General features: G+C 38.5%; 1 protein-coding gene across 3 annotated transcripts in view; it reads left to right on the top strand.

Moving 5' to 3' along the window:
• Positions 1-14,086, top strand: part of PCNX2 (pecanex 2) — a 304,545-nt gene that overhangs the window by 136,106 nt on the left and 154,353 nt on the right. For all 3 annotated transcript variants that reach the window (XM_032430306.1, XM_032430305.1, XM_032430304.1), the window contains one exon: positions 1,295-1,391. In XM_032430306.1, the coding sequence (XP_032286197.1) occupies positions 1,295-1,391 (97 nt within the window). The remainder of the gene's footprint in view (positions 1-1,294; positions 1,392-14,086) is intronic.

Genomic DNA, 14,086 nt, shown 5'->3' with positions numbered 1-14,086 from the left:
CCTAGCCAACCACTGGGGGAGGGTGGGAGAAAGGCAGGACGGACCAAACACTAAGAAAATCAAGGGTCGACTTTCAGCACGCATTTCACCTTTGCTCTCCTGCTTTGGGAGTAAAATGCACAATGTTGGGAACAGAGGGCTTTTAGCTCCCAAGTGCTGCTTTTGACTTTCCCTTGGGTGAACTGTGTGGGCAGCTCCCACCTCAACCAGGCTCCTTTCAGGGTCCATTAAGCAGCATCACTAGGCGGTTCCTCTGAGGACACACTAGACTGGCATCTCTGAAAGGTTTGTCTTTTGTTCTGTTGCTTTGTGTTCCCAACACGGCGGGGCCCTCTGGGTTCAAAGTGAAGTTTGCGCCTACATTTAAAATGTATTTAGGGCGCCTGGGTGGCTCAGTTGGTTAAGCGACTGCCTTCGGCTCAGGTCATGATCCTGGAGTCCATGGATCGAGTCCCGCATCGGGTTCCCTGCTCAGCAGGGAGCCTGCTTCTCCCTCTGACCCTCCCCCCTCTCATGTGCTCTCTCTCTCTCATTCTCTCTGTCTCAAATAAATAAATAAAATCTTTAAAAATAAATAAATAAATAAATAAAATGTATTTAATAATCATCTTCAGTCACTTGAAATATACTTTCCTATCTTCCCTTTAATCTTGTCTTTTAAATCTTAGAGAAATATGCACTTTGGAAGTGGAAATGCTTGGAAATGTTGCCAGAGTGTCCGATATCAACCAACTGATCGTGATCAGATAATCAATCACCTCGTGTGACTTTTCCAAACTTACGGAAGATTTGGACTTAAGATAGCCATAGCTCTTTTTTTTTTTTTTTTAAGATAGCCATAGCTCTTTGGGGGCCAGAGAAACCATCATTTTAGGCTGCTGGCGTGCAGCAAAATGAAAGGCACAGGAAATGGACAAAAATTAAATATGGTTTGCATAGCTTTTCCTGTCAAATATTTTGCTGGAGTTTTGAATTTTCTTGCCATTTCTTTGTGAGGATGAAGCCCTGGCGGGCTGACCAAAACAGAGAGTCTCTGTGAGCTTAGCTGTCGGCAGTTGGGGTGCCCATACCCCGTACTTGACTCCTTTAACGAGGAGGGAATCTGAAAATCAAAACAGAATATTTGTGATGACTTGACTCTGTACCTCTTTTCCTTTATTATGAATTCATTAAAGGAGAGAGCCCTTGCTCTTGCCATTTGGGAGTGTGAGGTATCAGGTGAGGCGGTTTACCTTGAACACTGTAATATGCACATATTTTAAAAAGTAAAAGCTGTGCATTTGTTCCTTTTCAGGTCCTTTATTCATTGTAGATTGCTTCCTAAATGTTTACATCAAAACCTGGAAGAACTGGCCGCAGACCCTCTCCCCAAGAAGATGAAAGACTCAGTGGTGAGATATTTGTGTTGTATAACGTATGTAAGGGTTTTGCTTAACCTGGCGTGGAACCTGTGGGCCAAGCTCAGGTCCTCAGTGGGGCTCCGGCTAGCCAGGAATGAGAGTCACTAGTGCATCTACAGCCGACGTGTGGACTGTTGAGCCGCCTGGCGGGTGTGGACCCTTCTAGAGCCTCTGGAAGGCAGATTGCTGTGCCTGCCACAGGCACTCCCTTGGTCCTCAGTTGATGGCAGTTGCTTGGATATTCCAATGAAACAAGTTCAGTCAATTCTGCCCCCTTCTGGCACCAAGCCGCAGGCCCGCCGTGCACAAGTCAAAGCTTCTCAAATAGGGGCGCCTGGGTGGCTCAGTCGTTAAGCGTCTGCCTTTGGCTCAGGTCATGATCCCGGGGTCCTGGGATCGAGCCCCGCATCGGGCTCCCTGCTCGGCGGGGAGCCTGCTTCTCCCTCTTCCACTCCCCCTGCTTGTGTTCCCTCTCTCGCTGTGTCTCTCTCTGTCAAATAAATAAATAAATCTTTAAAAAAAAAAAAAAAAAGCTTCTCAAATAAACCTTCTGCCAGGCTGGTTCCTGATGTGCTCCAGGCAGGCCTCCCCACCTCTTCTGGCCTCAGCCTCATGCTGAGCTCAGACTACTCTGCCCATGTTGAAGGCTGACATTGGCACAGCCTTTGTCAGGAGACCTTGGGTTTTGGAGAAGGGAGCAACTGTATTGGTTGGAGCACATGAAGGGAAAAGGAAACAGTAAAAGAAGGAAGAACAGAACACAAAGACTGTTAGAAGAAGGATGCTCTTTCTTTGTCCACCAGGAAAACGGCTTGGGGTGGTTTCGAACATCCTTTGAGCAGGTGTAGCCTCTTTGGTATCAACTTCCAAACATCACTACTTTAAAAAGTAATTGTTCCTCGATTATGTAATCTCCCAATCATTTGTGTGTTGAGCTTGAAGCGGACTGCTGTCTGGAAGGCATGCTTGTCCTGTGTTTTTTAGGAATGACAGATCAACAGAACAGCAGTTAATGACCCATTGATTGCAAGCTCCTCCAGCCAGGAGCTGCAGTCTCGTTTGGCTTGGTCTCCACAGTGCCTGCACCCGAAGCTTAGTACATTGCATTGAATTTAGACGAGTTAAACTGCAGTCCGCAATTTCAAGACAATGTGCAGGACTCAGTCAACATGATAATATTGTAAAAAATTCATACTCAGCCCCCGGTGCCTTTGAATGTGGCTGCAGGGGAAGCTGAAGCTTGGAGGCTTTTTTGACACCAAAAAGAAACCAAAGCGAGGTCACTATGAATAAGGGCGTGGTTCATGAATTTTAAAAGCAGAGGTATGTTTGCAAAGCAGGGCAGGAAGTGAACCTGTGGGGCTGATGGGATGGCAGCTAAAAAGGGAGGAAAACATTTGACATTGAAGCATAGCATCAACAACCTGATCTCCAGTGTTGACGCCAGGAGACTCGCAAGATCAAACTGACATTCCCGGGTCAGTTTCTCTAAAAGCCAGGGAATGGCCTGATGTCAACCCAAAAGTTTTCCTGTGGATGTCTGAGAAAAACTGTTCTCCCCAGATGTTCCTTGATTTCATGAATGATGAAGATGCTTTCTGATTGATTGCATTGAAAAATAATGTACGAATAACGATGAAATCCGACAAGCAATTTGCTTGGCGGATGCTGCTAGTATTTCATTAGGATGAGTAGATGCGGTGGGCTAGGTGTTGCCTTAGTCAGTTTTCATTCATTTTGAAATGCTTTGTGTAATGCAGAGCACATAGCTTGTAGGTGATTTAATGTGGTGTGTGTGTTCTTTGCTCTGAAAAGTCTTCTGGTCTAATGATAATATTTTAACAGGACTACCAGATTCAGCTTTTACAGTTTGGTGCATAAAACCTTTTGTGCCCAGTGCAAGTACAAGGTTTCCCTTCTTGTCTCCAATTTTCGTTCTCTCGCTCTCTCTTTTCTTCAAGTTCACTTTGTATGAGTAGCCCCTAAGGAGCCTCCTTAGATCAGGTTTCCAGCCCTTGTTCCTATTCCAATTCATTTGGCCTGTGATGGGGCCTGCATGTTTACAAGACTGTCCCCTCAGACTGAGCTTCCAGGGACCTCGATATAGAAACAGAGATGCCCAGCACTCCATCAGTGGGCCTATACATTCTCGTATGCACAATGCCAACTATGCACTCAGTTCATTACCAAAACACGATAGTTAATAGCAATGTAAACTTTCCGCTTAGTTCCCTCTTATCCACCTGCCTTAGGAGCCTGGTCTTTCTTTTTCTATCCTCACTCATCCTCATCAATCTCTACCCTCTTCACCCATTCAGCTGTGTTACTTCCATTGTATCTATTTTTCTCAGTTCCTAGAAACAAAAAATAGACAAAACAACAAAACAAAGACCTCTTTTTTATCATTCAACCATCTTCTTTTTAACCATTGGTTGTATCACCTAGGTTTTTCAGGGGCCATGCTGTCTATATCTGCTGGGTTGTATAGTGTGGGACCAAGGCTTCTTGAGTTTCTTTTTAGGGTTGGAGCATGAAGTGCCACATAAAATGTCACAATGGATTTAAAACGTTCAATGTGCTAAGCGCCAATATATTTATTAGTTAAACATGCTTGGAATCACCAATAAAATAGGGAACCAAAACATTAATATTATTGAAGATTGTTTTGGAAGTTCTGGCTCGTGTTAAGTCCTAAAGGAAAAAAAAATGTACATTACATTATTGTGTATATGTAGAACGCACAGAAAAGTTTATTAAAATCAACTATGATCAATATGAGAATTCATAAATACCCCTAGAGACAAGGAAATTTAGAAAAGCAAGAGCATTCTAACACATCAGAAATAACCTTAGAAAATATAATGAAAACATGATCCTACTCACAATAGCAACAAAATATATGAATTGATAATAGGAATGATTTTAACAAGTAGTGTCAGAAATAAAGAAAACCACAGCAGTCTATTAAAATGTAAATGAAGTTCTGAATAAGTGGTGATAAATAGACATGACTTGATTTTGGATAGGAAGGTCGAGATTTATTAAATGCCAATTCTTTCTAATAAATTTATAGGTTTAATATCGTTCAAAACAGTTCCAGAGGAATTATATTCACAACTTGGGGAAATGATTCTAAGGTTCATTTAGAAGAATAGCCATTAATAATAGTTTTTTAAAAAATCTGAAAAAGAAGAATAAGAAAGAGGAACTTAGCACTTTGAGATATAAGAGTATATTTTAAAGATTGAATAATCAGAAAAAAATTATGAGACTCATCCAAGACTAGAGGATGGGATTAGTGAATCAGTAAAACACAGAAAGGAGGCAAATTTTTATACAAATGTATTATGTGAAAATTAAATGTCACAATCAAGAATGGATTAATCAGTGTATGGTGTTGAGGTCATTGTTTAGCAGTGGGAGGGGAAAAAATAATTTTGTGTGCTAATCCCTCACCAGACACCAATGTAAGTTAAAAAGACAAAGAGCAAATGAGACTTTTCCATGTCTGATACTATGGCAGGCTGAATTATTTTAACCAAACTCTCTCCTGATTTAAACGAAAATTCTGAATAAAATACAAAAAAAAAATCCTTCTTAAATGTGACAAAAAACTGACAAAAAGATAAGGAATTATTAAGTCAAAGTCAAAATTTAAGTGAACAGGGGAACCAGGAGGAAGCAGAGCAAGAAGCTTCTTTTGCCTCAAGGGCGTCTGCCCAACCAGGGGATCCTGAGCCTCAGTTGTCAGCCCTCAAGCTGTGGGGCAGAGAAACTAAAGCCCAAGGCTGCTAAGGCGGGTGTGCGATGTGAGACCATGTGCTCATCAAGCTGGGGCACTGAAGCACCCACCTTCAGAGGGAGGATGAACCAGAAGAAATCTCTCCCATCCTCCTCAGCGCCAGAGGAATGCAAGCAGACGCACCTCAGTGTTGAACATTACAACAGAATCCTTGAGATGTAGTCTGCTGCAGGTTTTCAGTCCCAGTTCTAACACCTGCATGGCACAAAAACGCTAAATTTATGAATCGAGATTGAAGTGGCCCCCACTGGAAAAACACCTCATGGCAAAACCAAACACGAATCCTCCTTAGAGGATTCTTTCCTCCTAGGTCTCCAAGTGTTCCCCAAACAAGTTTTCTAAGGAAGATGAGCAGCTCTCAATTTAAAAAAAAAAAAAAAAAAAATTTAAACTACACAAGGAAACAAAGAACCAGTAGAAACAGGTCTTTAAGTACTTCACATACTGGAACTATCAGACACAGATTTTATTTTATTTTATTTATTTATTTTTAAAGAGTTTATTTGAAAGGACATGAGAGAGAGAGAGCATGGGGGTGGGGGCAGAGGGCAGAGGGAGAAGGAGAAACAGGCTCCCCGCTGAGCAAGGAGCCCAACTTGGGGCTTGATCCCAGGACCCTGAGATCATGACCTGAGCCGAAGGCAGATGCTTAGCTGACTGAGCCCCCCAGGCGCCCCCAGACACAGATTTTAAAACAACTATACCTACTGTGTTTAAAGGAATGAAAGGTAAAACTTATAGACAATAGAAAATATTAAAATGATCCAGCATGTTTGAAAGAGAACCAAATAGACCTTCCTAAACAAAAAACCAGAAAATGAAGCAGTTGAAGAAAACAAAACAAAACACACACACACACACACACACACACACACACACATACACATACACACACAGGAGATTAGATGCCTTTGATGAAAGAATTAGTGAACTAAAAGAAGAAAGTATCTAGGGGTAACACTGACAGACATAAAATTAAGAAATACAAAATAAAGATGAAGACATGTGAAAGAGAGTAAGAAGATGTAACATAAATCTAATCAGAATTCCAGAAAAACAGGGGAGAGAGAGACTGGAGCATGATCGATGTCTGATGAGATCATATCTGAGAATTTACCAGATGTGATGAAAGATACTGATCTGGAGATTCAAGCATCCCAGTGAATCACATGCAGAGTAAAACACAGGAATCCACACTGGAAAAACCATAGTGAAACTGCAGACCCCAAAGACGCAGACCATCTTAAAGCAGTCAAACAAAACGAACGGATTGCATTCAAACGAATGACAAACAGAAAGCTCCCTTATCAAAATCAATCATAGAAGGCAGATGTTTGATGTATTTAATGTTCTGTAAAAAAAAGGTAACTGCCAAGGTAGAATTCTATGCCCAGTGAAAATATCTTCAAAGGTGAGCAAAATAAAAATATTTTAGACAAGCAGAAGCTGAGAGACTCTCACTAAATGTAATGCTGAGGAATATTTTTCAGATGGTCTCAGATGAGAAGTCTAATTTGCACGAAAGTGCAAAGAGAAATTTAAACAAACATTAACTGTATAAAACCATAAGAAGAGGATAACCCACAACTTTGGATGGAAGGAGAAAGGGACCCAAGACTTAAAAATTCTTAGTAATGTCCGGGAGACAAATAAAGGTACTGATTAACTCAAGACGGTGATAAGTGAAGTATGCATGTTGGAATGTTTGGTGTAACTGCTAAAGGAATAGAAACATAGTATGTAACTTCCTACTCTGTACAGAGGGGAAAAACAGAATGATAAAAAACAGTTCTTCATCAGTAACAAAACATAACAGGACTCCTGTGTGAAACTCTGATTAAAAGTCAATTCCAGATGGGTTATAAACCTAAATACTAGATGACAAAACCTGAAAGTGCTTAGAATCATAATAAAGGAAGTTATCTTTATGATAAATCTAGGGTAGGAAAGAATTTTTTAAACAAGAAAAAATAAGGAAGTTCATTACAATTATGACCTTTGATTTATCAAATAATACCCAAAAAGAGATTTAAAAAATAAGCCACAGAATAGGAAACAATTTTTAAAATATGTATAGTAGATAAAGCACTAGTGTTGAGATGAATATAAAATTGTTATAAATCAATAAGAAAGCCAGATATCTCAATTAAAAATGGCCAAAAGACTTGTACATGCACTTCGCCAGGGAGAAAATAAAAATAGCCAAAACCATGAATACGTATGCAAACTAATTAATAATCAGGAAACTCCACACTAAAACCACACCAAGTTACCATTTCATACTTACTAGACTGACAAAAAATGAAAAGTTCTCACAATATTAAGTGTAGAGCAAGGGAACTCTTATGTACTGTTGGTGGTAGTGTAAATTAGTATATCTGTTTTGGAAACAATTTGGTATCATAAAAGTTGAAGACACACACTACAGCCAGCAATTCTACTCCTAGATATTTACCCTGGAGCAAATCTTGCACCTTTGTACCAGAATACACATATAAGATTTTTACTCATTGCATTTATTCATAAGGGCCCTAAGCTGAAGCCATTGGAAATTGCACCAACAGTGGAATGCGTAGTATACAGCAAAGGAAGAGACCTTACCATAGCCATACGCAATGGTATGGGTGAGTCTTAGCCACATAATGTTGAGCAAATGAAGCAAGACATAAACAAATATGTCTAGTTTGGTGCCATCTATTGGGTAAAAATAGGTCAACCAAATTGCTTACATTACATACATAAGGAGCAAATCATTCTTGTTTAAAGCGTAAGAAGCTTACTTTCACCACAGTCAGGATAGTTGATATGGACCCCCCAAGAGGGGAAAGAAGGGTTTGTGATCAGGGAGCCACATAAGGGATTTCTTGGGTTATAGAAATACTAGATTTCTTAATCAGTTGGTAGTCACTGAGATGTTCACTTTATAATTATTTTTTAAATTGTACATATGTATTTTAAGCACTTTCTTATATGCCTGGCTCACAATTTTAAAAATGTAAAAGAAATTTTCAAGAAGTATTAAATAAAATCAAACATTTATTCAAATTCTAGAAAAGGGATAATTTTCCAGGCTTGGAATTTATAAAATGAAAAGAAATAAAACACTCACACATACACACATAGTTAGATGTGAGTACATAAAACTTTTAAACGTCTCTATGTTTAAAGGCAATAAAATTAAATAATTTGGTAAAATATTCATTGCAAATTTGACAAAAGTTAAATATCTTTCTTATACCAACAACTCACAGTTTAATTTTTAAAACCCTATAAGCAAATGATATCAATATATATATTTCATTTAGGGACAAAATATTTACAAGTAACTGTGAGAATTCTATTTACCCTACTTATACAGAAAGAAATGCAAATTAAAGTTTGATGGCTTTTTTTTTTTAGAGAGAGAGCGCATGCGCAGGAGCAGGGGGGAGGGGCAGAGGGAGAGGGAGAGAATCTCAAGCAGGCCCCATGCCCAGCGCAGAGCCGGACCCAGGGCTCCATCTCACGACCCTGATATCATGACCTGAGCCGAAATCTAGAGTCAGATGCTTAACTGACTAAGCCACCCAGGTGCCCCCAGATGGCATTCTTTTTTTGTCCACTCAGTCAGCACAGGATAAATTAATGATATTGCCAACTGGGACAAGATGAGATTTCTTAGATATTGTTTATATTTGTGTAAATTATTACAATCATCTGGAAAAGCATAATTTGTCAAGAATTATAAAATTCATAACCTATAATATAAATAAATTGATTTGTCAGAGTTTTTCTAGAGAATGAATTTAAAATATGAAAAAAAAAGATTTAGGTGCATAAAGATCATGACTGCAGCATAATTCATCATGGTAAAAAATGGAAAACAACCTAATACCTAGAAGTCAGGGAATGCTTGCACTAAATATGGCACATTCATTTTCATTCATGAAATTAATGTTTTGAGTTTCCACTCTGGCACTGTATGTGTATATGTTTATGGCATCACAAGATGGACAATTAGTTCGTCATTAAGTGACTATTAATAAGTCTTACAATAATATACATATATATAGTGCTTACAAAAGAAAGTACAGTTGAAAAAGGTATAAAATTATATGCACACTACGATTAGACCTTTATAAAATATGCATAGATAAACCCATATACATCATGATGATAGCTAGAACCATGCCTCAGCATTCACAGGCAAAAATACTGGCCCAGCAAGCATAAAAATGCTAATATTGTTAGTGTCAGGATATAGTGATCACAAATGATCTATTCCCTTTCTTTGTGTTGTAGAGCGCTACAATATTATGTTATCCTATAATGGAAACAGTAATTAATACTAAAAAATTACAGAGACCTAAATTTGCATCTTGCTCAGATATTTTATACTCTGATTTTTGTAACACCTAACATCATATGGTTCACTTTTAAGACTCAGGATATTTATCAAAATGAAGCAAAGATTCTAAACCTTTTGTTTAAATAAGTGATTCAACAGACTCGGAATTATTAGCCTTCAAGCATGTGAAGGAAGAAGGCAGCACCAGTAATTCTCCTTTTGTATAACAAAACTAAAACTAAAACCTCACACATACTTATGTCTTTTAGAAACAGAGATGTATAATATATATTAAAATCAGCAAAGTCATTTAATAAGAAAACCAAAATTACAAACTTTTTACACTATTAAAGTCTATTTTCATAGGATGCAACAGTCTCTGAGGTCCAGGTGTTTTCAAGATTGCTTTTAAAAAATAATATTTTCACATTTGCTACCCTGTACTGCATTTAAGACACACAATTCAATGCACACGAAAAGGAGATGTTTGTAAGAATAGTACTTGTGCATTAGTAAGTACAGTATTGTTTCATGAATGAATGTGTTCATCAGAATCTGCTGCACTTCATACTTTTTGTAAAGGCACATGTATACAACGTGTTTCTATGAAAAAAAATATTTTCAGGAATAAAATTTTTGGAGTAGAATAATACCAGCTTTTTGGTGGCTGTAGGGAAAGAGGAAGCTATTTTCTTTTTATTTTGCTGATGTTACTTTTACCCATGTTAACAGAATGGTCTGTGGTTTCATTAATTAGCACTAGCTTGAGGGGCACCTGGGTGGCTCAGTCGGTTAAGCGGCTGCCTTCGGCTCAGGTCATGATCCCAGAGTCCTGGGATCGAACCCCACATTGGGCTCCCTGCTCAGCAGGGAGTCCCCTTCTCCCTCTCCCTCTGTTCCTCCCCCCTGCTCCTTCTCTCTTTCTCTCTCTCTCTCCCCTTCTCTCTCTCAAATAAATAAATACATCTTAAAAAAAATTAACACTAGCTTGAAAAGCTCAATAATTACCATTTGCTATCACGTTTGGTGAAGAGTCTGTTGAAAACTTTGCCCATTTGCAGCTGGGAATGGGGGTGGAGAAAAACAGTTTGACTTCTTATTATTGATTTCTAAAGTTCTTTTTTTTTTTTATATTTAAAGTTCTTTATATATTAATATAGATAAAAGTTCTTTGTTGGATATATGTTTTGCAATTATTTTTCTCAGTCCCTGGCTTGCCTTTTCATTTTATAACAATGTATTTTGAAGAGCAAACGTTTTAAATTTTCATGAACTCCAATTTAATGACTTCTTTTCTTTTAAACCTCCACCTTTTGGTGTTCTATTTAAGAAAGCTTTGCCAATCCCAAGGTCACTTAAGATTTCCTCTTACGCTTTCTTTGAGAAATTCAATAGTTTAAATTAGGTTTATAATGCACATTGGGTTAAGTTTTATATGTGGCATGAAGGAAGTGTCAAGGTTTTTTTGTTGTTTCGGTCTTTTTGTAGATAGCTATCCAGTTAGTTGTTCCAGTTATTTTTGTTGAAAAAATTGTCTTTTCCCTCATTTAGGGAAAAGCTGTCATTTCATCTTGGCACTTTTGTTTAAAATCCATTGACTATATATATTCTGATCGGGGCTCTTTCTTCTGTTCTCTTGATCTAAATATATTTTTGCTCCAGTACCATCAATACCTGATTCCTGCCGGTTTGTAATAAGCCTTGAAATCAGATATTGTATATCTTCCAACTTAGTTCTTCCTTTTGAAAGTTGCTCTACCTTTTCTAGGTCCATTGCATTTCCAAGTAATTTTTGAACTAGCTTGCCAGTTGTACAAAAAAATCCTATTAGGATTTGATCTCCTGATCAAATCCACTGGATCTGTCTATCAGTTTGGTAAGAGTTGACTTCTTAGCAATACTGAATCTTCAAATCCATGAACATGGTATGTCTCTCCATTTATTTCTTTAGTTCCTCCCAGCAGGGTTTTGTAGTTTTCAGTGTACAGGTCTTGTACATTTTTGTCAAATTTATCCCTAAGTATTTCATATTTTTTTATGCTACTGTAAATGGTATTTTAAAAACTAAGTATGTAAAATAATGGTCAGCATCATTAGCCATTGGAAAATGCAAATTAAAGCCTTAATTAGATACCACTACAGCAAGATTTCTCAACCTCACATTATTGACATCCTGGGCCTCATAATTCTGTGGTCAGGGACTGTCCTGTGCATTGTAGCATATTTAGCTGTATCCCTGGCCTCCACCCACCAGATGCCAAGGTCACTGTCCCTCTCCCTGAAATGTAATAGTCAACAATGTCTCAAGACATTGCCAAATGTTCCTGGGGAGGTAAAATTGTCCCTGGCTGAGGACTACTGTGCTACACAACCCTGGAATGGCTAAAATAAAGAATACTGACCACACCAAGAGTAGACAAGGACATGGAGTAATTGCAACTCTCACACAGTGCCAGTGAGAATGCAAAAAGTTTCCGAGGACTTTGGAAAACTGTGTGGCAGTTTCTTAAGGAGTTAAGTCTAAACCCACCATGTGTTCCAGCCATTCTACTAAAAGCATTTACAAAGAGAAATGAAAGCCCATGTCCAGAGACATGGCCATGAATATTTATAGCAGCTTTATTGGTAATCACCAGAAACTGGAAATAAATTGAATGTCTACCCACAGGTGGATGGATTAATACACTGTGCTGTGTGTACACCAAGGAATATTACACAGCCATAAACAGCCGTAGACTATTCATACAGACAACAACATGGATTACTATCAGAATAATTACACTGAGTGAAAGAAGTCAGAGCAAGGAAGAATACATATTCTACAATTCTATTTATATCACATTCTAGGGAATGGAATAAACCATCGTTATGGTGCAGATCAGTGATTGTCTGCGGACAGAGGAGAGAAGGGGGCATAGGTTAGCAAAGATCAGGAGAGTAGACTTTGGGGTGTGATGGCTGTGCTACTTACCCTAATTATGATTTTGCATTTCATGTGGATGTTCGTATGTCAAAACTCATCACATGGTACACTTTATATATATATGCAGGGTTTTGTATGTCAGGCATACCTCCATAGAGCTGTTTAAAAATTACAGTACAGAAAAGCAATTGGCAGGAAGAACATTCTAATAAATAAAGGCTGGGCAATCGTTTGTATTTACAAGGGATACTCATGACACTGACAAAAATCAATGGAATTCCTGTATGTCATCCAACTGTGAAAAAAATAACAATAATCAGAGCTCATTCTCCCTTTTGCTTTGAGAAATGTAACCCTCCCCTCCCTGGCAATTCCCCTGATGGCCCACTATTTTGCCTTTAGGCAAGGATGGTTGGTCAATTATAGATAACACTTAATTTTAAATTAGAAAATTTGGGAAAGTGTTTATCTTCCTTTTGGGTTAGCATTCAGTGATTTTTTTTTTTTTAAGATTTTATTTATTTGAGAGAGAGTGAGAGAGAGAGAGAGAGAGCACAAGAGGGGGGAGCGGGAGAGGGAGAAGCAGACTCCCTGCTGAGCAGGGAGCCCGATGCGGGACTCGATCCCGGGACTCCAGGATCATGACCTGAGCCGAAGGCAGACGCTTAACCAACTGAGCCACCCAGGCGCCCACATTCAGTGATTTTTAAATGACATAAAACCACATCAGTGAAAACTAGGAAGGAAAAATTAACTTCTTTTCATAGCCTAAAGACTCAATGAGTTATAGATCTTTCCTTCGGGAAGGTCTGGCCTTTTATAAATCTTTGGAATGAAAGGAGATACCTGAATTTTGGCCATTTATTAATAGTAAATTTCTGGTGAAAACCTGTGATCACAGAAATTTTATAGATTCAGAATGAAAAAACCAATGATTTGCCCTGCTTAAAAATCAGGGAAATTCTTACCACTTTTTAACCAAATTATTCATACCATTACTAAGGATAAATCTAGAAGTTAGTTTATCACTATATGATTTCTCCCATATTCAATACCTGTATATGAATTGTAAGACAACTTTAGCAGATAATTGGTAAATTGACATTGAGAATATATCTCTTCACTGTATTATTATGTTTTTAAAGATTTTATTTATTTATTTGAGATAGTGTGTGTGCGTGCGCACACACATGAGGTGGAGAGGGGCGGGGGGGAAGAGAAGACAGAAGGACAGGGAGAGAGAGGATCTCAAGCAGAGTCCCTGCTGAGTGTGGAGCCCGATGTGGGACTCGATCCCATGACCCTGAGATCACGACCTGAGCTGAAGCCAAGAGTCAGACGCTCAACCAACTGAGCCACCCAGGCGCCCCTCTTCACTGTATTATTAATTACTTTAACCAAGCGTGTTGACTTTTTCATCATATCGTTCAAGGTCATTATTATTCCATTTAAGCTGTCTTTCTGATTTCTTCCTATTACTTTGGGTGTCAATTCAGTCAGAATGCCAGCAGCACGACTTGCAAGAACACCACATTTTAATTTTAAAAACAAGAAAAGAAAAAAGGGGGAGGGAGATGTAGGAAAACAGATGTACACAGATACAATTTTCTGGCAGAGAGCATTCAAAACAATTA

This window comes from Phoca vitulina, unplaced genomic scaffold, assembly GCF_004348235.1.
Source record: "Phoca vitulina isolate PV1807 unplaced genomic scaffold, GSC_HSeal_1.0 scaffold43, whole genome shotgun sequence".
Lineage (NCBI taxonomy): Eukaryota > Metazoa > Chordata > Mammalia > Carnivora > Phocidae > Phoca > Phoca vitulina.
Note: the sequence above shows the minus strand (reverse complement) of the source record. Positions and strands in the feature narration are given on the sequence as shown.